The 27,288-nt window shown below is 33.3% G+C and overlaps 2 protein-coding genes and 1 pseudogene across 14 annotated transcripts in view; 1 reads left to right on the top strand and 2 right to left on the bottom strand.

Annotated features, from left to right (window-relative positions):
- Positions 1-294: 294 nt before the first annotated feature.
- Positions 295-5,981, bottom strand: LOC7487550 (pentatricopeptide repeat-containing protein At5g55840). 11 transcript variants are annotated; one of them, XM_052447872.1, is made up of 9 exons: positions 5,759-5,981; positions 2,279-5,640; positions 2,033-2,193; positions 1,837-1,906; positions 1,700-1,768; positions 1,321-1,455; positions 1,025-1,215; positions 854-937; positions 295-774 (listed from the first exon to the last, which is right to left on the bottom strand). In XM_052447872.1, exons 1-2 carry the CDS (start codon positions 5,922-5,924, stop codon positions 2,402-2,404), a joined length of 3,405 nt encoding a protein of 1,134 aa, XP_052303832.1. In that variant the 5' UTR covers positions 5,925-5,981; the 3' UTR covers positions 295-774; positions 854-937; positions 1,025-1,215; positions 1,321-1,455; positions 1,700-1,768; positions 1,837-1,906; positions 2,033-2,193; positions 2,279-2,401. The 11 variants fall into 11 exon arrangements, with proteins under 11 accessions (XP_052303832.1, XP_052303834.1, XP_052303837.1 ...); XM_052447874.1 differs by having other exon boundaries at positions 295-756; XM_052447877.1 differs by having other exon boundaries at positions 295-567.
- Positions 5,982-12,247: 6,266 nt separating this feature from the next.
- LOC127905736 (uncharacterized) overlaps positions 12,248-27,288 on the bottom strand; it is a 35,659-nt gene continuing 20,618 nt past the window's right edge. For 2 of the 3 annotated variants that reach the window (XM_052455564.1, XM_052455567.1), the window contains one exon: positions 12,248-13,691. Coding sequence is in view for 1 of the 3 variants with exons in the window: in XM_052455566.1 (XP_052311526.1) it covers positions 14,070-14,087 (18 nt within the window). In the remaining 2 variants the exon portion in view is untranslated. Of the gene's footprint in view, positions 13,692-13,901; positions 14,088-27,288 lie in introns of those variants that run through there. The other variant, XM_052455566.1, reaches the window with a different exon arrangement.
- LOC127904935 (small nucleolar RNA R71) lies at positions 24,507-24,617 on the top strand (annotated as a pseudogene).

Here is a 27,288-nt window from a genome sequence, read left to right as displayed (position 1 = left end):
TTTTTTTAAAAAATGATCATTAATTTAACCATAAAAAGCTACAATCAAAGATAAAATTAAAAATAAAAACTATGATATTGTGAATTGCTACAATAATTTACCTAACTGTTTTAGCATATATTATAATTATAATGTAACATCCAATTTTCATTTTAAATGAAAATTATTTGTTTCTGTCAATCCCCATTAACAAGGCAATTAGATGTCAAATAACAATTGATTATAATTGAGTGAATTTTAAAAACACAAAATAATTATCAATTAAAGCAATTTTGAATAAGTGAAACAAATACATAGACAAAATAGAAAGATTTCATGGTGCTCAGTGATAATCCATAGATACCTACAACATATATTTCTCCATCAGAATGTGAACTGTGATCTATAGATCTGATAAACAATTCTAAGTTTGGTGTTTTTGGGGATATGCTTTTAATTTATTTAAATAACAATAATAATGGTTTTCTCCATCAGAATTCAGAGCCACCCTGTTGCTTTCCTATTTCTACTCCTATCAAGCATAACCCTCTGTAGATGTTCTTCTCTTACTCCTCATTCTGATGGAACCTGTAGGAGAACGTGAAAGAGAGCTGTATAAATTTTTTTTTTGGGGGGTGTTAATAATATAGAGAAATATGCCTTTCAAATTAACAACACGAGTGCAATTAATGTCAACAAAGTCAATCATAGCAACTCTATCCCTTTTGATATTGCTAGATTCTGTCTGCCACGCCTGTAACAATACTTGTATTTTGCCTGATTGAAAGGTGTACCCTGTCAACAATTTTTTTATGAAAATCTCCTCCTCATGATTCCATTATATGATGCAAATTGAAGAAAATGATTCAGACACCTTTGATTTGGTTCCCTCGAAAGCCATCTTCATCTCTCCTTGGCAAAATGCTGCTTCCTCCACCTTTGCTGTTCTTCCCGGGATCTGGACAGAAGATATAAATTAAACAAGGAAGATCCTTAAGAGAAGTTTAAACAAAGGCATGGCTTTCTTAGTATCAGTGCCACTCACAAATTGGTTGGTTATTGCCGTGGCATAGATCACCAATCCTGATATGATTTGCAGGCCACATGGCCGTGCTGATTAGAAAATCCTGACCTGCTAATTTATGTTGGATATTCTGCATGTGCCAGAGAGTTGCTAATGACACCCACATGCAGGGAGGACATGGCTCCACCCTCAACTTCAATTTTGTTCCAACCCTGATAATGGATAACAAGCATGAACCAGCCACCTACTTACTCTACTGGATCATTTTAAGAAAAACTAAGAGAGAAGATATATATTGACCATGGTTGGATGAACACCTGTAACATTCTAACCTCTTCTTCTTCTTCTTCTTCTTCTTTTTATTTTTTGAGAAATTACATTCTATGCTTTAATATGCCCACCAGTTTCTCAAATTGCTCAAGATACACTAGCAATCTTTCTTCTACCTCACCCTCCAGGAAAACAAAATAAGAACTAATCAGCAGTGATATAAATTAACTAATTGGTTAGTGAAAAACAAATGCTGTCACTTGCAATCACTGCAATAGTGTGCAAATCATCTAGCACATTGATGTGCCCCTGTTTTCATTTTCATTTCTATTGAGACAATCAAAGCTCTCTATGAAGAATTGTTCAAGAAAAAAAAAACATACACAAAAGAATTTAATACAAAAAAATAAATAAATTGCAAATTACCTGTCAACTGTCTAATAAACCACATGAGAGCATTTTCAAGTTGATTCTGCAAGTTCCAATTTCCAGCACCTGCTAATAAGAGAAATATTAGGTGTAGAAAGGTAGAGACTGGAAACTTTGAGGCGATACAAACGCACCTCCCGCCAACTAATCAATCAAGTAAGAACATTTTCAATAAATTCCAGTGGCATGTTGTACTACAAGCACCTGCTAATAAGAGAATTATAGGGGTAGAAAGGTCAAGAATGAAACTTTTGAGGCCTTGGTTATTAAAGAAAACATGATACAAGAAAACACTAGCACAAATAAAGAATGGACTTGCACAGCACCTACATTCAAGTTGGCATTGCTAAAAGCCTCAAACATTAAGACCAACGCCCCCAATCTCTAAAAGGCACCACATTCCACATGTCAAGGCATAGTTTAAGAGCTTGTCTTAAAGGATATTTATTATGTGACTACCATTATATCTGAGTGTGACCAATGTATTTCACCTGAAAAGGCAGAAACTAGTAGATTATATAGGCAATAAAAATGAAAAAGAAAAGGTACCGAATTGTTCAAGAGTAAAAGACAAACCAATAATGAGTAGCACAACTGATAGATAATGGAGGTTCATTCCAGCCTCTTCTGCTCTCCATAAAGCGGCTTAAATCTTTGTTTCCCAGCCCAATTACATTACTACTCCACTAGATTTTTGCATCATTTCCTTCTGTTGTGCCTCAAGGACTTCAAATTCTTCATGGCAGTTATCAAACCCTCATCTGTGCTTCCATTAAAATTCCAAGATATCATTCCCCTCTCCTGCAAATCCTTCAAAAGAATTCCACTCTTTACGAGACTAACCTCATTGGTGGAAATAGCATCAATGAGAGTGCAATAGGTTGTGGTGTTGGGCCAAAGGCCCCTTTCTTTCATCTCTTCATACAGATTAAATGCAGCCAAAGCATCACCATCAGCACAAAGGCCTGATATGAGAACATTGTATGCAACAACATCGAGTTTCACCCCATAAAGCGCCATTTTACCCCTCAACTTTAAAGCCTCAGACAGTTTAGCTTTCTTGCAGAGCATGTGCATTAGAGTTGTAAAAGTAGCGACGGTTGGAATGAGCCGCTTCTGAAGCATGCAATCAAGAACCAGCATGGCTTCTTCAACCTTCCCACACTGGGCAAGCCCTCTTACCATAGCACTCTCAGCAACATCCCAGGAACTGACACCAATTGCTTCCATTTCATCTTTTAGCCTGAATGCTCCTTGTATATCCCCCATTCTACACATACCATTAATTAATGAAATATACTGTGTGCTTGTAGGAGTAATACCCCTCTCCAACATGTCATGCAAAAGAAGATGAGATTCTCGGAGAGCAGAGGCTCTGTTGAGTCCAGTAAAGATGGCATTGTAAGTATTTACATCAGGAATAATTCCAAGTAAATTCTTAATATTCAACAGATCAAATGCCTTTCCCATTTTATCAGTTTCACATGAATTCGTGATGAGCATGTTAAGTGTAAGTTGATCAACTAAAGTATCTTCCATGATCATCTTCTTTAACATTTTAAAACCAACGTCCAGCATACCAGACTTGCAAAGCCCAAGAATGATAGAATGGCAAGTTAGTTTATCAGGTGAAATACCCATCCTTGTCATGATATTGTAGAATTTAGAGCATTTCAACAAATCCTTTTTCTTTGAATACCCATGCAAGAGAATATTATATGTAGCCAAGCTAGGGGTCAGACTACCACTCTGCATCTTTATGAAGAGCTTTTCAACCTTTTCCATTTTCCCCATCCTTGAGTATCCATCTAGTACTGCATTAATTGCAATAGTATCTGGGTTTATGCCTTTGTGCTCCATCTCTTCATAAATATATGAAGCAGCATTTGATTGACCAACCTTGAACAAACCATCAAACAAGCTAGTGTACATGACCTTATTTGGGGACAGAGTTCCTCTTGCCAGTGCTTTTTCAAAGAAAAGAAGAGCAGGCACCATTTTGCCTTTCCTACTTAACCCAGCAAGAATGATAGCATATGTGTGACTATCAGGCAGCACATTAAACTGGACCATTTCACCAAAAAGGGCCACTGCATCTGACAACTTCCCCCGTTTACATGTCTCAGTGAGAATTGTATTGTAGATATTAGTGTCAACAGCAGCAGGAATATGGTGAAGTTTATACAGTAATTTCTTTGCCTCCCTCAAATTTCCACCCTTGCATAGCCCTTTAAGCAGACTACCATATGTGAAATGACTAGGGCAATGACCTAATTTAATCATCTCATCAAACATTGAGAATGCTTTCAGGGCATCACCCAAAATTCCATATCCATTTATAATACAATCAAAAGTAATGGAGTTAGGGGCAAGATCAATTGTGCTCATATGACGCATAAAATCCTCTGCCTCTGCTACCCTTCCAGCTCTACAAAGAGAAGAAATCAGCACATTACAGATGAAATAGTCCACATCATGGCCAGTGCGAGTCATTGTTGCATAGTTCCTGAATGCTTCTGTGATATCACCCTTCTTGCAGGAATTGTAAATTAAAGTAGCGTATATGACATAGTTTGGTGCAAGTCCAGCTTTAAACATTTTACATATCACTTCCTTTGCATTTTTAATTTTTCCTGCTTTGCAAAATCCATTTATGAGCACAGAAAATGTAATAATATCTGGACTTGCACCATCCTTGAACATCATATCAAGCAATTGCAAAGACTCATCAAGCAATCCATGTTTGCATAACCCATCAATCATGGCTGTGTATGCTCTGTAGCCAACAACCATCCCACTCATTCTTATTCTCTCCATAAGGCTTTTGGCTATGTCAAATTTCGCAAGCTTGGACAACCCACTTAAAAGAGCCCCATAATTAACTTCATCAGGCCTTAGTCCCTTTGCTTCCATCACATCCAAAAGCCTCAAAGCTTGTTCAAAATTACCACAATCACAATGCCCATCAATCAAAATATTGTAAGTAACACGGTTTGGTGAAAGGTTAAGCATCAACATCTCATTAAAAACTCGAGTAGCACCTCCAATCTTTCCTTCTTTCATAAGTCCATTAATTAGAGTATTATAAGTGAATTCATTAGGAGCTATCATCCTCTTTCTCATCTTTTTCAACAGTAAATACCCTTTTGCACTTCTGTTGTTTTTACACAAATCATCAATGAGCATATTATATGTGCAGACATCTGCTTCAATACCCTTAGATTCCATTCTATCAATCAAATCAGAGGCTGCTTTATATCGCCCCTTCTTGCAACACCAATTAAGAATAGTATTATAAGTAACTATAGTTGGAACATAACCACTCCCTTCCATCTTTCTTAAAAGATAACCAGCTTCCTTAAGCTTCCCTTCGACACACAAAACATTAATCAATATATTAAAAGTAGCAACATTTGGACAAATCCTCCTAGCTAGCATTTCCATAAAAAAAGACCAAACCGACCCAACCCTCCGTTCCTTTACCACTGAACTAAGCAGCATATTACATGTATAAACAGAAGGGTTAAACCTTCTAGAACCCATCAAATAAAAAGTCTCTAAAGCATCAATAACCATTCCTTCTCTCAAATAAACCCTAATCAAAAGGTCAAAAACTGAAGGGTTGGACTTGCAAAGTGGGTAAGTGTTCATTAAAGCATCAAAAACAGATTTTGAACCAACACCCAATTTAGAAAGATGCCTTAAAATTGACTTAGCAGCTTCATACATTCTAGCTCTCACAAGTATATGAGTAGAGATGGAGAGTATATGAGTAAGGTGATTGAGTTCCAAACCAGGTTGCTTAATGACCCAGTTGAGAAATTTCAAAGTTAGCCTCCCATGGACTGGCCTCAGTGAAGCTAACCTGTATTCCATGTGGTTTAGTGAGTCCCAGCGGTCTAGAGTCAGCATTATGTATATGCTCTTTTCCATTTCTGCTGTTCCAAAAATTCTAACTTTGAATGAGAAAATGTTTCAAAAAAACAAACTTTGAACGAGAAAATACCACCACCACACACACAGAAAGAGAAGAAGGGAGAGAGGAAAGGAGGGTACCTGGGGATTGTTGGTGGGTGAAAGCAGAGTTTTTGTGATCATATGTGAAACTTTGTTTGGTATAATCAGAGAAGGGTATGTGGGAAAAGGGTCTAAATCTTGATAACTGAAGTGGGATTTTAGAGATTGTTTTGGCCGTTGAAGAAGATATAAAACAGGGCATCATCGTTTGCAGAACAAGGCTCTGTTTCTGTTTCAACTCAAGACTCAATATTGAAGGGAAGAACTATCTAAAGCAAATTATTTACATATTAGTTCTTTAGTTTATCTAAATTAATAACTTAATCCTTGTAGTTTCAAGAACAACATATTTAATCCTAATGTCTTAAGATTTGCTAATAATCAATAGTTGTTTCTTATTTCCCAATTATTATTTCAATTGTTGGGTCACTTTGTACGGTTAATTTTTTTTTAATATAAATTTTTTAATATAAAATATTAATTTAATTAAAATAATTGATGAACAAATAAAAAATTGATCTCAAATGATCTTGCAGTGGGGGTTAAGGTTCACTTTGTACAATTAATTTTTTTTTTAATTTTTATTCTTCAATATAAACTTTTTAACATAAAATATTAATTTGATTAAAATAATTAATGAATAAATGAGAAATTGATCTAAGTGATTTTGATTGGCATGATTTTAATAAACTCAAAAATCCAATAAAACTTTTATTCCATATAAAAAATAAACAAGTTTAATAGAAAATGCATGGGATATCCAAGCTTTTAAAGATGAGATGTCAAAAGCAAAGTGAGTTTGAGCTTAAACTCACATGTACCGCTTAAGTCTAGGTTTGAGTTTGATTTGATGTAAAATAATTTTTTATTCTACAAAAGATTATTTATTTTTTGTCAACATAATTTGAGTTTGGGTATGGTCCATGAAAAATTATTTTTTTATCAACCCATTATTTTGTCCAGTTCATGAATAAAGTCTGATAAGCTTCATTGATTTTTTCAGAATTGTTTCTTCATAATGTGGACAGTTTTTTTAGCCTAATCAATGTAATATTTAACTATGAAATTTATTTCAATTTTATGGCAAGTAATTAAGCTGATGATGGCTAGAATTACCCGAATTAACTCTTTATCAGTTTTGGCTCCGAATGCACTATAAAAAGACTGAATGAATAGTTTTTTACACAATTTTTTTTTTTATATATAGATTCTACAACTCTTCTTCACCTCTATTTTAGCCTATCCCTCCTATTTTAAACAAAATTTTTTTCTTTGTTTTCCTCTTAATCTAGAACTTAAGTGCAATTCTTATAGAGAGACATTTGAGTTGTATTTTATTTGTTCATAGATATTATTTAGAAGTGCATCTAAATAAGAAAGTGGTGTTAAGATCGTGGTGGGCTTGTGTATACATCTCTTTTGCAGCAAGTCATGAACAATAAAACCTTAAAAATAAAGGATTAATATCCTTAATAACAACAGAACTTCATTATATTAAAAACTGCTTCAACAAGTAAATATTCTACTTTATTTTAGTTTAAACACATATGTTATATGATTAGTATGCATGCTAAGATAGTGTTTCAATTTCTTATGGAACTTTGGATATATGCTCAAGTATGTATACTAAATCTTTATATGTTTTTAGTTTTGATTGCAAGTTTGTCATGATATATAAAATTTACAAGCTTTTATCTAAACTTGCAAGATCTCTAGTTTATATTTGGACATATAATTTAATCCATATGCTCTTGTTGTATTGATACACTAAACAATTCATGCTCAACAATAGTAATTTGGACAACAATCTTAAAGCTTTATTTTGCTTACAATTTGTTTAGTTTACAATTCTTTGTGAATATTTGATTAATTATGAAGAAGGATTTTAACCACTTTAATTGTAATTTTAATTTTAATTTTAACTTTAACTTTTAAACTTGTTGTCATATTCATGCAATTTGTATGAATATTTTTTTTATATTTGATACATGTCATAAATTCTTTGAAATAAAACATTTAATCTATTTTTAAATCTACTTTCTAATCTTTGTTTAATTCATAAAAGTAATTTTGCTATCTTAAATAACATGTTCATGCTGATTATGTAATTTGTTTATATAATTTTATACTGATATAATGCATGTTAAAATTAGAACAAAAAAACATCTAAGCTTTTAAAGGAGAGAGGTTCTAAGTAAAGTGAGTTTTGAATTTAATCACACATGCATGCTCAACTCATAAGTCTGAGCTTGGGCTTGCTGTGAAATTTTTTTAGACTATAAAAGGTTTTTTTTATTTTATACCAAATTAATTCGGGCTTGGGTCCATGCAAAATTATTTTTTGTTAGCCCATTGTTTTATAAAGTTCATGAATAAAGTTTGATCAATTTCATCAGTTTTTCTAAAATTGTTTCTTCATCACATAAACAATTTTTTTAGCCTAAAAAAATGTATGATTTAAAGTCAAAACTGTCAAGTCTATTTTATTTTTATGGAGGGTAGTTAAAGTTGATAATGGAAGGAATTATCATAATCAATTCTTTATCAATTTTGATTCTAAAATCCAGTATAAAAGGAAGGGGGGATTTAAGGAAGAGTTGTCTACATAGTTTCTTTTTTCTTTTTTTACAAATTTTATAACTCTTATTCACCTTTGTTTTTGCTCTATATTTTAACATATACTCTCCTATTTTAAACTTAATTTCCTTCTTCATTTTTTTTTCTCAATCTAGAGCTTAAGTTTAGTTCTTGTAGAGAGACATTATGAAATAATTGGTGAAGTCTCATAATAATAATATATATAAAAAATTTGTTGTGAAGGGGAAAAGAATTGCTAAGAAATTCAATGGTAAATATTTTATCTATAATAAGACTGTACATTTGAACTATGATTGCAAAAATAAGGCTCATTAAGGGAACCCTAAAAAACAAAAGGACTACTCAAGTGAATATTATCGAGGTTAATTACCTCATTATGTTTGTTATTGTTTCAAAAGTCAACCTAATCAATAATTCTAAGTTGTAGAAGGTTGATATTTGTATCATAAGACATGTATGTACTGAGAAGATGATGTTTTTGACTTACAAAAAAGTGGATGAAGAACACCTATATATGGGGAACTCATCAATATCCAAGGTACTAGTTGTTAGAAAGGTCATACTAAAAATAACTTCTAGAAAGCTTCTTACCCTAAAAAATATACTTCATGTTACTAACATTAAAAAAAACTTAGTGTCTGACTCATTGTTGATAAAAAAAGATTTCAAGATAGTCTTTGAGAGTGATAAGTTTATACTCTCTAAAAGTGGTATATTTGTAGGGGAAAATGTATTTTAGTAATACCATCTTCAAAATAAATGTAATGATTGTGGTAACCAATAATGATGATGACAATGATTCCTTTTTTTTTTTTCTTATTTGCTCGAGTCTTATGATTATGGCATGACAAATTAGATAATGTGAGTTATAATTCTATATAAAGGTTAATTAATATTGAATTATTACCAAGTATGATTTTTGAGAAAAATCATAAGTGTGAGGTTTGTATAGAATCAAAATTCACAAAACCTTTTTTTAAAACAATTAAAAAAAGTAGTGAACCTCTAGATTTAATTCACTCGGATATCAATAATTTAAATTTTATACATATTAGAAGTAGAAAAAAACATTATATTACTTTTATATATAATTACAAAAGTATTGTTATACATATTTATTTAGAAGCAAAGATAGGACTCTTGAATAGTTTAAACATTACAACAATAAAATTAAAATGAACTCAATAAAAAAGTAAAGGCAATAAGAAGTGATAGAGTTAGGGAATATAAAATACTTTTTGGTGAATTTTATTCTCAAAATGGTATTATTCACCAAACTATTACTTTTTATTCACCACAATAAAATAACATTGTGGATTATAAAAACCGGACTTTAAAAGAAACAATATATGTCATATTGATAAGTTTAAGAGCACCAAAGGACTTATAAGAGATCTCAATTCTAACAACCAACTATATAAGAAAAGACATTCATATGAATTATGGAAGTGCAGAGGACTTTTCTATAAATACTTCAAAGTGTGGAAGTGTCTTGCAAATGTGGCAGTACTTGATCTAAAAAAGATCAGGATATGACCTAAAATTATGGAGTATGTTTTTATCAGATATGGTTACAATAGTAGTGTATATTTTTCTTTTACACAAGTTAAATTTCAAGGACATTCATCCTAATGCTATAATAGAATCAAAGAATGCTATATTTTTAAAAGATGTGTTTTCATTTGAGAAAGCACAAGAAGATTATTCATTTAATAGAACGATTGAAGCTGGCTCATATAGTTATCATCATTTAAAGGATGATGAAGTTGATCCTAAAGAAGTAAAAGGGAAAACACAACCAAAATATTTGGTCATGATTTTCTAACATATTTGTTAGGGAATGAACCTTGGAATTCTCAAAGGTAATGTCTTGTCCTGAAGCTTTCTATTGAAATGAGGCATTCAATAGTGAAATTGAATCCATAATGAATAATCATACATGAAAACTAGTGAAACTTCTACCCAAAACTAAACCATTAGGATATAAATGTTAACTATTGACAAATACAAAGCAAGACTTGTTGTTAAAAGATTCAAACAACAAGAAAGTGTGAATTATTTTGACACATATTCACTTGTTTTAAGAATAACTTCTATATGAGTGTTTATAGTCTTTGTAACTATTAAAAAACTTAAAATGTATCAAATAGATGTAAAAGTAACTTTCTTAAATGCTGACTTTGATAATGACGTTTATATAGAACACCCTGAAGGGTTCATGATTAAAGGGAAAGAAAATAAAGTTTGTAAGCTTGTCAGGTCATTATATGATTTAAAACAAACACTTAATAATGGTATGAAAATTTTGATAAATTTATGTTGTTAAACGAGTTTAAAATCAATGAAATTGATAAATGTATTTATGTAAAACACAAATATAAAGATTTTGTTATTGTATGTCTATGTAGACAATATGTTTATTTTGGACAGCAATGGGTACATAATTAAGTATACTAAGAAAATGCTAACTAACAAGTGTCGTAGTTGGCACGACATTAGGATCTCCTAAATTAATAGGAAACTTGGAAAAAATAAAGTCGCACCTAGAAGTTAAAGGCAACCATGAATTCAAAATTATGCACTGGTTTCAGATATTCATGTAAGGGAGTAGTTATGCTTAAGGGAAGATAAACATCACTCTTACTACCCTTTCAAACAAAATGTTACCTTAGCTATGCGTTTTCTTCTAAATTTATCTCATCCATGCCATTATCTGTTTAAATTATTTCTTAAGCTTATTCACAATTTATTTTAATTTATTTATAATGATTTGTGAAAAATTTGACATCGGTCTCTAAAAATAAAAGTCTTATTGATTAGGCCATTCGTGAAAATTTTAATGTCCATCCATAAAAATAGGAGACCTGTTGTCTTCGCCATTCATGAAAAATCAAACGTTCATCCTTAAAAAATAGAAAACTCCTCAATTAGACAATTCAAAAAAAATTGATGTTTTTCCTAAAAAAATAGGAGACTTATTGACTTGGCCATTCATAGAAAACTAAACGTTCATCCCTATAAATAAAAGACTTGTCGACTTAGCCATTCATGAAAAATTGAACATTCATTTCTAAAACTAAGAGAGTTATCAATTAGGTCATTCAAAAAAGTCAACATCCATCCCTAAAAATAAATAACTCGTCGACTTAGCTATTCGTGAAAAATTGAATATCCATCTCTAAAATGTAGGATACTCATCAATTAAACCATTCAAATAATTCAACATCCATCTCTAAAAATATGAGACTCATCAATTAGGCCATTCAAAAAATTCAACGTTCATCTGTAAAAGTAGGAGACTCATTGGCTTAGCCATTCAAGAAAAATCTAAATGTCTGATTAGTACTTAAAAGTGCATTCTCATTAAGGCTTTATATCATCGTATTGCACTAAAGTATCGTTAAATTCCCTAACTAAAGCATGTTTTATAATAACAAGTCTAATAATATAATATATCTTTAATTTATGGTAAATGCTTGTTTTGAATGCAGGTATATCTCACAATTCAAAGGATTGATTGCTGTGATTAACAATTGAAAGTGAAGAGACAAAAAGAGGACTAGGCTAAGAGAAGAGATGCTGGTTCAATTCCAAACTGGAACACTATTCGGTTATTTGATCATAACTGGAGTTGTAGAACTCGGATTTAGGTCCACTTTATATGGATGGAAAGATAAGACATAGACCTAAAACGTTCATGAAGGGTCCAAAACTCAATTCTGCCATTTTCAAGTTCAAATATTAGCAACAACGGAGAAGTCGGAACCTGTCCTGCAGCTCAAACACTGTTCGGTTTTCAGCTCATATCTTGAGTTCTAGAAGTCCAAATGAGCTCTGGTTTTTTTTGTTGGAAAGCTGAGACAATTGCCCACAGCTTTCATGGAACAAAGGGCTCAAATTCTGATGTTAGCAATGACGTTTTGGCCAGTTATGATCAAATAACCGAATAGTGTTCCAGTTTGGAATTGAACCAGCATCTCTTCTCTTAGCCTAATCCTCTTTTTGTCTCTTCACTTTCAATTGTTAATCACAGCAATCAATCCTTTGAATTGTGAGATATACCTGCATTCAAAACAAGCATTTATCATAAATTAAAGATATATTATATTATTAGACTTGTTATTATAAAACATGCTTTAGTTAGGGAATTTAACGATACTTTAGTGCAATACGATGATATAAAGCCTTAATGAGAATGCACTTTTAAGTACTAATCACACCCCCCAACCAGCTTATTACTAGTCCCTAGTAATCAAAGCGTTAAAATACAAAAACAATTTGCAAGTTCCACAAAGCAAGGTATTCATCATTTAACTTCCATTAATCTATCCAAATAAACAAACTCTCATTAAATTTATATATCTGCTTCATACTTCTTAAACAAGATATTAATAAACCTTCTTTTTGTGCTCAGTAAATCAAAACATAGCTATGGAGCTTTTCATGGAAGAAAACAAAATTTTTGTTCCAATGTTTAAGGTTAACTTCCTTGGGTTGGGATTATTATCTCTTTTGTTTTTTTTTTTTTTTTTTTTTTTGAAAGCAAGAATTTATAATACAATGTATCTTGAACCCATGTAACGAGCTTTTAGCTAATGACTCCCAGACCAGTTGGTCTTAGGGCATCAGGTGTTGAGACACCCCTACGAGCTTAGTAACTCGGGTTGCAGATACTGACACGTAGATAGTGCAATGTTTGATTCCCTTAAGCTTTTCTCCTTAACCCATGTAACAAGCACTGGGCCAATAGCTCCCAAGTCAGTTGACTTTAGGGTACTAGGTGTTAAAACACCCCTTCGGGCTTAATTGCTTAAGTCAAGGAGGCTACGAAACCAAACTTATCTACTTTTTTATTTATTTATTTGTTTTTTTTTTGTTTTTTTTTTGTTTATATATATATACTGTCCCTTTCCCTTAGTTGTTACCTTTAACAAAAGAACATAAATAATGTAATAATCCAATATGCAACCCACAATCATATGTTAAAGTGTGTGTGTGAAAATGAAGGTTTAAGAATACTTGTTAAATAAGTATATGAGCAGAATTAAGTGATAACAATGCGAGAGTTTGTAAATCTGAATATTTCAAGAAGTATTATAATAGACCTTGTTAAGAATGTTTACTAAGATGCGTCTCAAGAGTCACTAAAGTTCATCCTTTACTCTGCCATCCTAGTAACAACAGGTTTGCAAATGGTTGTAATAATAGAAAACACAGTTAGTTAATAATTTTTTTTTTTTTTTTTTGTAATATCAACTAGTAATATCAACTACTACCCTCTCCCACCAACCAAAACGAGACATTGTCCTCAATGTTGTAAGGTAGAAAGATAGAGTATAGAAGACATCACCTGAAACAGCGACTACTGACAAACCTGAAACACACTTAAACAAATACAAGAAACAACAAAACACAAATAATATACCATTAATAAAACCAAAAGACACAATATTTCACAAACTAAGGCTCAAATCCAATCTAAGCTTTTTACGGCGTTCCGTGATTGACCAATTAAGTCGACTCATAGAGGAATCAACTACAGGGATGAAAGATTGAAGTTCATCAATCAATTGTTCAGCAGTAGTAGCAGCAGAGATGAGGATTTGTCGCGCTGAAAATGTTAGAAATTGTTGTTCCACAGCATGATCAAGAAAAGACAGTAAAGTATTATAAAAACCATTAACATTTAGCAAACCTATAGGTTTCTGGTGAATGTTCAGCTGAGCCCAAGATGAAATATGAAATATCTCTTCTAAAGTTCCCAAACCACCTGGTAAAGCAATAAAGGCATCAGCATGGTTAAACATTACAGATAGTCGTTCAGACATTGTGGAGACCTGTAGTTCCTCTCCGACTGTTTTTCCAATGATGTCCCCTTCGGCTAAAGCTTTGGGGATGACCCCCAAAACTTGACTGCCTCCTAAAAATGCAGCTATTGAAACACTCCCCATTAACCCAAGGCTACCTCCCCCATACACTAAATGAATCTTTCTCTCAGCTAGTACCCGACCAAGATGATTTGCTGATTCTAAAAACTCTTTTTCTTTCCCAGGATTGGATCCACAAAAAACACAAATAGTTTTTATTTTAGGAACAGAGGAACTGGCCATTTCTACACACTTCTATATCTATTAAATGAATGGGTAGAGTAGAAATGATGGGAAGGAAGAGAAGATTTTATAGATGAGAAATTGAAAATGCAATCATACCACCTATATGTAGGCTAGCTGGAGTCTCACTTTCTCTCTCTCTCTCTGTTTTTTTTTTTGTTTTTTTTTTTTTTGAAAAAGCATGTGTATGTACAAGCAGCTGTGATTGTGGCTCACATCTTCCCTTGGTTTTACGTCCAAGAACGGCTTAAACGCCCTCTATGGGTCGGGGATAGGCTTCCCATCCAGTTTTCTTAAAAACTGACAAACAGGGTCTTTTTTAGTCAGATTCCCAAGACTAAGTCGATCATGTTCTTTATGAAAATGAGGCCATAAATCATGAATTGCACGATGCATATCTCCACTATGATGAGACTTAAGAGTCAATAGAAGATTAACTAAAGACTCTCGATGCTTTGAAATAAATCCCACATTTTGACATTTTTCACAAGTTTTGCAGAATGCATGTGAGTTTTTGAACATGGTGGGCCAATAAAATCCACTTTGTAAGATTTTTGCAGCTGTCTTCTTTGATGAGAAATGACCCCCACATGCCTCAGAATGACAAAATTTAATGACACTACTTACCTCATTGTCGGGAATGCATCTTCGAAATATTTGATCAGGACAATATTTGAACAAGTAAGGGTCATCCCAATAAAAGTTCTTCACTTCGTTCAAGAACTTTCTTTTGTCTTGGGTACTCCAATGAGCTGGCAAATGTCCTGAAACAAGAAAATTAACTATATTAGCAAACCAAGGCATCGGACTACGAGAAAGTAAGGATTGACCAGGAAAGTATTTCTCAATTAGTGTGATGTCAGATGTCGAATCTATTGTCAATTTTGACAAATGATCCGCGACAACATTTTCGGTGCCTTTTTCATCCTCGATTTCTTCTTGTTTGAAAGTTTCAAAAATTTCAGAATCGTGATTGACTTCTCTTTGCTTGGTCATGGCGTGAGGAAATGGAAGTACTGGTGGGGAATCAGTCTTTTCTTTGAAATATTCAGGTTTAACCCCTTCCTTACCCTCAGAGATTGACTCATCATCTTTCTCACAAGGTTCAAGAATTGGTTTTTCAATAACCTTACCACCGTGGAGAGTAATGACTGATTTGACTTGATCCATGTGTTGGCTTCCAGAACTACTTGCATTTGAATTGTATTGCCCTTTGGGATTTTGCTGTGGTTGAGATGAGAACTTACCTTTCTCATGAAAATTGAGAGCAGATGTGAATTTTGCAAGAGTATCTTTAAAATCTGTCATGCTTTGAGCAAGTTGAGTGTTGATTGTCTCTTGCTTTTCAATGAATGCATATAAAGTGTCCTCAAGATTTCTTCCAGGAGGGGGAACACAAGGAGATGCATACCCATGAGAACTTTGAAAATTATGATGTGCTTGAAATGGTGGTTGTGAAGTTTGTGCATTATTGTTACCACTCTTCCAATTGAAATTTGGGTGTTCTCTCCAACCAGGGTTGTACGTTTGTGAGTATGGATCATGATTTTGCCATTGAAAATTGTTTAAAGCATTGGCATGTTCATGGAAACATTCATTAAAAGAAGGCAAAGTTGGACAATCATTGGTTGAGTGTTCATTAGTTTCACAAATTTGACACACAATTTCTTGAACAGATTTTATTTGACCACTCTTTTTTAATTCTAGTGCCTCAACTTTTCTAGCTAAAGATGCAAATTTGGCTTGGAGGTCATGATCTTCCCTAAGGTTGTACATGCCTCCATTAGATGTATGAGGTTGAGTTTTACCTGGTGCCTCACACGTACCTGTGGTGTCCCAATTTTGAGCATTTTCAGCTAGCAAGTCTAGGTACTCCATTGCTTCATCAGGGTCTTTATCTTCAAAAGTTCCATTGCACATCAATTCCACCATTTGTCTATCTTTAGGTGTTAACCCTTCATAAAATTGTGAGACCAATCTCCATGTTTCAAAACCATGATGAGGACAGGTATTAAGCAAGTCTTTATATCTATCCCAACACTTGTAAAATGTTTCTCCTGGTTTTTGAGTGAAAGTGGTGACTTGTCTTTTGAAAGAGTTTGTTCTGTGAGACGGAAAAAACTTCTTTAAAAATTGTTGTTGCATTTCATCCCAAGCACGAATGGATCCTGACCTAATATTTTGTAGCCATGTTTTAGCTTTATCTTTTAATGAAAAAGGAAAAAGCTTTAATCTGATGGTGTTCATGCTACAATTTAAGTCATTATAGGTGTTACAAACTTCTTCAAATTCTCTTAAATGCAAATATGGATTTTCTAATTCTAAGCCATGAAAAGTGGGTAAAAGTTGAATAATACCTGGCTTAAAATTAAAATGAGATGCATTAGGAGGAAAAATTATACATGATCGTGCACTTGTTCTTGTTGGATTCATGTGATCTCTAAGTGTTCTCACATGATTATTCTCATTATTCTCATTATGAATTGACTGGTTATCTTCTTCGGCTATGTTTTGTAAAGAAAATGAGGATTTCCTAGAAAGTCTACCACTTAATGTACGTGTCCAAACTCTCATGCAAGTGCAAAAGAAAAGAAAAGAAAAATAAAAAGAAAAAGAAAAGGAACAAAATTAGAAAAACAAATAAAAGTAAAAAACAAAAGAAAATAAAAGAAATATAAAATTGATACAATACTTACCTCCCCGGCAACGGCGCCAAAAACTTGACACGACCAAAAGATTGATGTCTTCTCCCAAGTGCAGGAGTGTCGAAGTAATAAATAACCCGGCAAGACCGGGGTCGAACCACAGAGAGGTTAATTGTACAAATTATAAATAACAATGCAACAACAACAACAACAACAACAACAATAATAATAATAATAATAATAATAATAATAATAATACTCAGTACGTGGCGTTGTTATACCTGAGAATGATCTAAAAGATCGGGTCACAGGTTTCCAGCCTATATACTGATTTTATGAAAAGATCAAAGAGATATATTATATAATATAAACAGATTTCTGATGCGAATGAATAAGGCAAGACCAACAATGTCAGGATCCTTGATCAAACACAGAGCATACTTAACGTACATAACATATAACAAGAATGTAAATAATAATAATAATAATAGTAGTAGTAGTAGTAGTAGTAATAATAATAATAAAAAGAAGAAGAGGAAGAAATTAATGAGAACTTTGAGATGGAAGATTAATGTAAGGATTAAACAATGATAAAAACAAATGTCAAGGTTAGAGAATTCACTAATGGTATTTCAAATAAATATAATATAAACTCTTTTTATTACTCAACTAGAAACCACACACAAAGGAGGTTCTAATCGGATGATTTATCATTAATGGCTCATTATAAAGTATTAACATGATCATATTAATTATCTTGTCTAAGTAACACCATACTTATAAATATCATCAGGCATTCATGTTGCTAGCTTATGTTAACAACAAATCAAGTTCCTATCATAACAACGATGTCGGCCGAAAACTATGAAGGATCAAGCATTTGATGTACCAAGTGTTATACAACACAAATCTAGATTAACCATTTAACAAGCAAGGTATTAAGGATTATTAAGATAAAAAGATAAGACATGCTAATAACAATTTTTCTTGAATATAAACATTAAAGTCCATGTTGAGTTTATATTATACATATTCTAACACCATTAGTAAAACCTTTTCACCTTGACATAATTAACTTAGCTAAACATAATGAAGAAGAAAAACATAAATAAACAACATAAGAACATAAACATGATATAAGTTAACTAATTATAGGAAAGGAAATGAAAAAGCATAAACAAGAGATTAATATAACATGAAAGAAAACTTGAACATTACAAAGATATAAAGAAAGAAAGCAAGAACATGATCTTGATTTGAAAACCAAGATGACTAAATACATGGCAAATGTCTCCTTTTATAGGCTAAGATGTGGAACTATTGCTTGGTGGACTAAGGAAATAGTTGGTGGCCAACCATTGATTTGGTGGCTGGTTTTTGACATTATTGGCTGCTGGTTCTTGAAATTGTTGGCAGATTTTTGATATTGTTGGCTGGCCAAAACGTCATTGCTAACATCAGAATTTGAGCCCTTTGTTCCATGAAAGCTGTGGGCAATTGTCTCAGCTTTCCAGCAAAAAAAACCAGAGCTCATTTGGACTTCTAGAACTCAAGATATGAGCTGAAAACCGAACAGTGTTTGAGCTGCAGGACAGGTTCCGACTTCTCCGTTGTTGCTAATATTGGAACTTGAAAATGGCAGAATTGAGTTTTGGACCCTTCATGAAAGTTTTAGGTCTATGTCTTATCTTTCCATCCATATAAAGTGGACCTAAATCCGAGTTCTACAACTCCAGTTATGATCAAATAACCGAATAGTGTTCCAGTTTGGAATTGAACCAGCATCTCTTCTCTTAGCCTAATCCTCTTTTTGTCTCTTCACTTTCAATTGTTAATCACAGCAATCAATCCTTTGAATTGTGAGATATACCTGCATTCAAAACAAGCATTTATCATAAATTAAAGATATATTATATTATTAGACTTGTTATTATAAAACATGCTTTAGTTAGGGAATTTAACGATACTTTAGTGCAATACGATGATATAAAGCCTTAATGAGAATGCACTTTTAAGTACTAATCACACCCCCCAACCAGCTTATTATTAGTCCCTAGTAATCAAAGCGTTAAAATACAAAAACAATTTGCAAGTTCCACAAAGCAAGGTATTCATCATTTAACTTCCATTAATCTATCCAAATAAACAAACTCTCATTAAATTTATATATCTGCTTCATACTTCTTAAACAAGATATTAATAAACCTTCTTTTTGTGCTCAGTAAATCAAAACATAGCTATGGAGCTTTTCATGGAAGAAAACAAAATTTTTGTTCCAATGTTTAAGGTTAACTTCCTTGGGTTGGGATTATTATCTCTTTTGTTTTTTTTTTTTTTTTTTTTTTTTTTTTTTTTGAAAGCAAGAATTTATAATACAATGTATCTTGAACCCATGTAACGAGCTTTTAGCTAATGACTCCCAGACCAGTTGGTCTTAGGGCATCAGGTGTTGAGACACCCCTACGAGCTTAATAACTCGGGTTGCAGATACTAACACGTAGATAGTGCAATGTTTGATTCCCTTAAGCTTTTCTCCTTAACCCATGTAACAAGCACTGGGCCAATAGCTCCCAAGTCAGTTGACCTTAGGGTACTAGGTGATAAAACACCCCTTCGGGCTTAATTGCTTAAGTCAAGGAGGCTACGAAACCAAACTTATCTACTTTTATTTATTTATTTATTTTTTTGTTTTTGTTTTTTTTAATTTCATATTATATATTATCCCTTTCCCTTAGTTGTTACCTTTAACAAAAGAACATAAATAATGTAATAATCCAATATGCAACCCACAATCATATGTTAAAGTGTGTGTGTGAAAATGAAGGTTTAAGAATACTTGTTAAATGAGTATATGAGCAGAATTAAGTGATAACAATGCGAGAGTTTGTAAATCTGAATATTTCAAGAAGTATTATAATAGACCTTGTTAAGAATGTTTACTAAGATGCGTCTCAAGAGTCACTAAAGTTCCTCCTTTACTCTGCCATCCTAGTAACAACAGGTTTGCAAATGGTTGTAACAATAGAAAACACAGTTAGTTAATTTTTTTTTTGTAATATCAACTACTACCCTCTCCTCCCAACCAAAACGAGACATTGTCCTCAATGTTGTAAGGTAGAAAGATAGAGTATAGAAGACATCACCTGAAACAACGACTATTGACAAACCTGAAACACACTTAAACAAATATAAGAAACAACAAAACACAAATATTATACCATTAATAAAACCAAAAGACACAAGTTGTCACAGACTAAGGCTCAAATCCAATCTAAGCTTTTTACGGCGTTCCGTGATTGACCAATTAAGTCGACTCATAGAGGAATCAACTACAGGGATGAAAGATTGAAGTTCATCAATCAATTGTTCAGCAGTAGTAGCAGAGAGGAGGATTTGTCGCGCTGAAAATGTTAGAAATTGTTGTTCCACAGCATGATCAAGAAAAGACAGTAAAGTATTATAAAAACCATTAACATTTAGCAAACTTATAGGTTTCTGGTGAATGTTCAGCTGAGCCCAAGATGAAATATAAAATATCTCTTCTAAAGTTCCCAAACCACCTGGTAAAGCAATAAAGGCGTCAGCATGGTTAAACATTACAGATAGTCGTTCAGACATTGTGGAGACCTGTAGTTCCTCTCCGACTGTTTTTCCAATGATGTCCCCTTCGGCTAAAGCTTTGGGGATGACCCCCAAAACTTGACTGCCTCCTAAAAATGCAGCTATTGAAACACTCCCCATTAACCCAAGGCTACCTCCCCCATACACTAAATGAATCTTTCTCTCAGCTAGTACCCGACCAAGATGATTTGCTGATTCTAAAAACTCTTTTTCTTTCCCAGGATTGGATCCACAAAAAACACAAATAGTTTTTATTTTAGGAACAGAGGAACTGGCCATTTCTACACACTTCTATATCTATTAAATGAATGGGTAGAGTAGAAATGATGGGAAGGAAGAGAAGATTTTATAGATGAGAAATTGAAAATGCAATCATACCACCTATATGTAGGCTAGCTGGAGTCTCACTCTCTCTCTCTCTCTATTTGTTTATTTTTATTTATTTATTTATTTATTTATTTATTTATTTATTTTTGAAAAAGCATGTGTATGTACAAGCAGCTATGATTGTGGCTCACATCTTCCCTTGGTTTTACGTCCAAGAACGGCTTAAACGCCCTCTATGGGTCGGGGATAGGCTTCCCATCTAGTTTTCTTAAAAACTGGCAAACAGGGTCTTTTTTAGTCAGATTCCCAAGACTAAGTCGAGCATGTTCTTTATGAAAATGAGGCCATAAATCATGAATTGCACGATGCACATCTCCACTAGGATGCGTCTCAAGAGTTAATAGAAGATTATCTAAAGACTCCTTACTCAGGCCATCCTTAATGAATTGTATTTTATCTTCACGGTTTATAGATACCATTCCTAAAGAACGACATTTTGCATTACAAGTCCATCTGGCACATCGGTGACAGACTTTCAGTCGTTTTGCACGACGTTTCTTTGCAAAAGTGCTTTTACCTGTTCCAGGCATGTATGAAATAAAAGTATTGGAAGACTCACCTGACAATCGGACCTTTGCTTCAATCAGCCATCGAATATCTTCAGGAATTCCATGGTTCATTAACAACCTCAATCTTTCACACCTAGCACGGTAAATTTTTGTAATCGCATTCTGAGGCAGGGCGGGAAAATACTTTTTCAATTTTTCAAGAGTGGTGTCCATTTTTCAAAAGAGAAGTGGATGAGAGATGCAAAGAAAAGAGAAGGAACAAGAAATTGAACAAATATATACACAGATATCAGTTATCATGGGAAACTGAAAGAACCGACTTAAGAGTCACGGAGTACCGTTATCCGCCATTTGACCGGGGTTGGAGAAAGACTAGCAAAACAAGAGTCACATAAAAAGAAACACAAAAACAATGTGAAAAAAATAATATAATCAACCTTTATATACAGGATCATTCAAACCAATGGATTCAATTTCACTAGGAAAATTATCAAAGTAAGCTTTCAAACGATGTCCATTTACCTTAAAAACATTGCCATTCTTTGGATTCTCAATATCAAAGGCCCCATAATGATACACATGTTTCACAATAAATGGACCGCTCCATCTTGATCTTAGCTTTCCAGGAAATAAATGGAGTCGAGAATTATAAAGCAAAACTTTTTGACCAACATCAAATGTTTTTCTCAAGATTCTCTTATCATGAAACTCTTTGATTCTTGCTTTATGAATTTTTGAATTTTCATATGCATCATTTCTTATTTCCTCAAGCTCATTTATTTGCAACTTACGCAGATGGCTACCATCATCCAGGTTTGAATTGAAAGCTTTAATAGCCCAATAAGCTTTGTGTTCAAGTTCCACAGGCAAATGACAAGGTTTTCCATAAACCAACCTATAAGGTGACATACCTAATGATGTTTTAAAAGCAGTGCGATAAGCCCAAAGTGCATCATTAAGTCTTAAAGACCAGTCCTTCCGATTAGGGTTCACTGTTTTTTCCAAGATTTGTTTGATCTCCCTATTAGCAAGTTCTACTTGTCCATTTGTCTGAGGGTGATAAGGGGTGGCAACTTTGTGTGTGATTCCATATTTCTTCATTAAAGACTCAAATGGCTTGTTACAGAAATGTGTTCCACCATCACTTATCATGACCCGAGGGATTCCAAATCGACTCAAAATATTTTCTTTCAAAAACTTGATCACTGTTTTATGATCGTTGTTACGACTTGGAATTGCCTCTATCCATTTTGAAACATAGTCTACTGCGACTAATATGTACACAAAACCAAATGATGGAGGAAATGGACCCATAAAATCTATACCCCAACAGTCAAAGATTTCAATGACAAGAATAGTATTTAAAGGCATCATGTGACGTCTTGAAATAGATCCTAGCTTTTGACAATTTTCACAAGTTTTGCAGAATGCATGCGTGTCTTTGAACATGGTGGGCCAATAAAATCCACATTGTAAGATTTTTGCAGTTGTCTTTCTTGATGAGAAATGACCCCCACATGCCTCAGAATGACAAAATTTAATGACACTACTTACCTCATTGTCGGGAATGCATCTTCGAAATATTTGATCAGGACAATATTTGAACAAGTAAGGGTCATCCCAATAAAAGTTCTTCATTTCGTTCAAGAACTTTCTTTTGTCTTCGGTACTCCAGTGAGCTGGCAAATCTCCTGTTGCAAGAAAATTGATATGATTAGCAAACCAAGGCATTGGACTACGAGAAAGTAAGGATTGACCAGGATAGTATTTCTCAATTGGTGTGATGTCAGATGTCGAATCTATTGTCAATTTTGACAAATGATCCGCGACAACATTTTCGGTGCCTTTTTCATCCTCGATTTCTTCTTGTTTGAAAGTTTCAAAAATTTCAGAATCGTGATTGACTTCTCTTTGCTTGGTCATGGCATGAGGAAATGGAAGTATTGGTGGGGAATCAGTCTTTTCTTTGCAATATTCAGGTTTAACCCCTTCCTTACCCTCAGAGATTGACTCATCATCTTTCTCACAAGGTTCAAGAATTGGTTTTTCAATAACCTTACCACCGTGGAGAGTAATGACTGATTTGACTTGATCCATGTGTTGGCTTCCAGAACTACTTGCATTTGAATTGTATTGCCCTTTGGGATTTTGCTGTGGTTGAGATGAGAACTTACCTTTCTCATGAAAATTGAGAGCAGATGTGAATTTTGCAAGAGTATCTTTAAAATCTGTCATGCTTTGAGCAAGTTGAGTGTTGATTGTCTCTTGCTTTTCAATGAATGCATATAAAGTGTCCTCAAGATTTCTTCCAGGAGGGGGAACACAAGGAGATGCATACCCATGAGAACTTTGAAAATTATGATGTGCTTGAAATGGTGGTTGTGAAGTTTGTGCATTATTGTTACCACTCTTCCAATTGAAATTTGGGTGTTCTCTCCAACCAGGGTTGTACGTTTGTGAGTATGGATCATGATTTTGCCATTGAAAACTGTTTAAAGCATTGGCATGTTCATGGAAACATTCATTAAAAGAAGGCAAAGTTGGACAATCATTGGTTGAGTGTTCATTAGTTTCACAAATTTGACACACAATTTCTTGAACAGATTTTATTTGACCACTCTTTTTTAATTCTAGTGCCTCAACTTTTCTAGCTAAAGATGCAAATTTGGCTTGGAGGTCATGATCTTCCCTAAGGTTGTACATGCCTCCATTAGATGTATGAGGTTGAGTTTTACCTGGTGCCTCACACGTACCTGTGGTGTCCCAATTTTGAGCATTTTCAGCTAGCAAGTCTAGGTACTCCATTGCTTCATCAGGGTCTTTATCTTCAAAAGTTCCATTGCACATCAATTCCACCATTTGTCTATCTTTAGGTGTTAACCCTTCATAAAATTGTGAGACCAATCTCCATGTTTCAAAACCATGATGAGGACAGGTATTAAGCAAGTCTTTATATCTATCCCAACACTTGTAAAATGTTTCTCCTGGTTTTTGAGTGAAAGTGGTGATTTGTCTTTTGAAAGAGTTTGTTCTGTGAGACGGAAAAAACTTCTTTAAAAATTGTTGTTGCATTTCATCCCAAGCACGAATGGATCCTGACCTAATATTTTGTAGCCATGTTTTAGCTTTATCTTTTAATGAAAAAGGAAAAAGCTTTAATCTGATGGTGTTCATGCTACAATTTAAGTCATTATAGGTGTTACAAACTTCTTCAAATTCTCTTAAATGCAAATATGGATTTTCTAATTCTAAGCCATGAAAAGTGGGTAAAAGTTGAATAATACCTGGCTTAAAATTAAAATGAGATGCATTAGGAGGAAAAATTATACATGATCGTGCACTTGTTCTTGTTGGATTCATGTGATCTCTAAGTGTTCTCACATGATTATTCTCATTATTCTCATTATGAATTGACTGGTTATCTTCTTCGGCCATGTTTTGTAAAGAAAATGAGGATTTCCTAGAAAGTCTACCACTTAATGTACGTGTCCAAACTCTCATGCAAGTGCAAAAGAAAAGAAAAGAAAAATAAAAAGAAAAAGAAAAGGAACAAAATTAGAAAAACAAATAAAAGTAAAAAACAAAAGAAAATAAAAGAAATATAAAATTGATACAATACTTACCTCCCCGGCAACGGCGCCAAAAACTTGACACGACCAAAAGATTGATGTCTTCTCCCAAGTGCAGGAGTGTCGAAGTAATAAATAACCCGGCAAGACCGGGGTCGAACCACAGAGAGGTGAATTGTATAAATTACAAATAAAGAGAAAGATTTGAAGATAATAATAACAGAAAAGGAGTTGAAGAGAGTTTTGGGAAGTGATATTGATGTAAGGATTAAACAATAATAAAAACAAATGTCAAGGTTAGAGGATTCACTAATGGTATTTCAAATAAATATAATATAAACTCTTTTTATTACTCAACTAGAAACCACACACAAAGGAGGTTCTAATCGGATGATTTATCATTAATGGCTCATTATAAAGTATTAACATGATCATATTAATTATCTTGTCTAAGTAACACCATACTTATAAATATCATCAGGCATTCATGTTGCTAGCTTATGTTAACAACAAATCAAGTTCCTATCATAACAACGATGTCGGCCGAAAACTATGAAGGATCAAGCATTTGATGTACCAAGTGTTATACAACACAAATCTAGATTAACCATTTAACAAGCAAGGTATTAAGGATTATTAAGATAAAAAGATAAGACATGCTAATAACAATTTTTCTTGAATATAAACATTAAAGTCCATGTTGAGTTTATATTATACATATTCTAACACCATTAGTAAAACCTTTTCACCTTGACATAATTAACTTAGCTAAACATAATGAAGAAGAAAAACATAAATAAACAACATAAGAACATAAACATGATATAAGTTAACTAATTATAGGAAAGGAAATGAAAAAGCATAAACAAGAGATTAATATAACATGAAAGAAAACTTGAACATTACAAAGATATAAAGAAAGAAAGCAAGAACATGATCTTGATCTGAAAACCAAGATGACTAAATACATGGCAAATGTCTCCTTTTATAGGCTAAGATGTGGAACTATTGCTTGGTGGACTAAGGAAATAGTTGGTGGCCAACCATTGATTTGGTGGCTGGTTTTTGACATTATTGGCTGCTGGTTCTTGAAATTGTTGGCAGATTTTTGATATTGTTGGCTGGCCAAAACGTCATTGCTAACATCAGAATTTGAGCCCTTTGTTTCATGAAAGCTGTGGGAAATTTTCTCAGCTTTCCAACAAAAAAAACCAGAGCTCATTTGGACTTCTAGAACTCAAGATATGAGCTGAAAACCGAACAGTGTTTGAGCTGCAGGACAAGTTCCGACTTCTCCGTTGTTGCTAAGATTTGAACTTGAAAACGGCAGAATTGAGTCTTGGACCCTTCATGAAAGTTTTAGGTCTATGTCTTATCTTTCCATCCATATAAAGTGGACCTAAATCCGAGTTCTACAACTCCAATTATGATCAAATAACAAAATGGTGTTCCAGTTTGGAATTGAACCAGCATCTCTTCTCTTAGCCTAGTCCTCTTTTTGTCTCTTCACTTTCAATTGTTAATCACATCAATCAATCCTTTGAATTGTGAGATATACCTGCATTCAAAACAAGCATTTACCATAAATTAAAGATATATTATATTATTAGACTTGTTATTATAAAACATGCTTTAGTTAGGGAATTTAACGATACTTTAGTGCAATACGATGATATAAAGCCTTAATGAGAATACACTTTTAAGTACTAATCACACCCCCCAACCAGCTTATTATTAGTCCCTAGTAATCAAAGCGTTAAAATACAAAAACAATTTGCAAGTTCCACAAAGCAAGGTATTCATCATTTAACTTCCATTGATCTATCCAAATAAACAAACTCTCATTAAATTTATATATCTGCTTCATACTTCTTAAACAAGATATTAATAAACCTTCCTTTTGTGCTCAGTAAATCAAAACATAGCTATGGAGCTTTTCATGGAAGAAAACAAAATTTTGTTCCAATGTTTAAGGTTAACTTCCTTGGGTTAGGATTATTATCTTTTTTTTTTTTTTTTTTTTTGAAAGCAAGAATTTATAATACAATGTATCTTGAACCCATGTAACGAGCTTTTAGCTAATGACTCCCAGACCAGTTGGTCTTAGGGCATCAGGTGTTGAGACACCCC

This window comes from Populus trichocarpa, chromosome 1, assembly GCF_000002775.5.
Source record: "Populus trichocarpa isolate Nisqually-1 chromosome 1, P.trichocarpa_v4.1, whole genome shotgun sequence".
In the NCBI taxonomy this organism is placed as follows: Eukaryota; Viridiplantae; Streptophyta; class Magnoliopsida; order Malpighiales; family Salicaceae; genus Populus; species Populus trichocarpa.
This window is presented reverse-complemented; position numbering and strand designations above follow the sequence as displayed.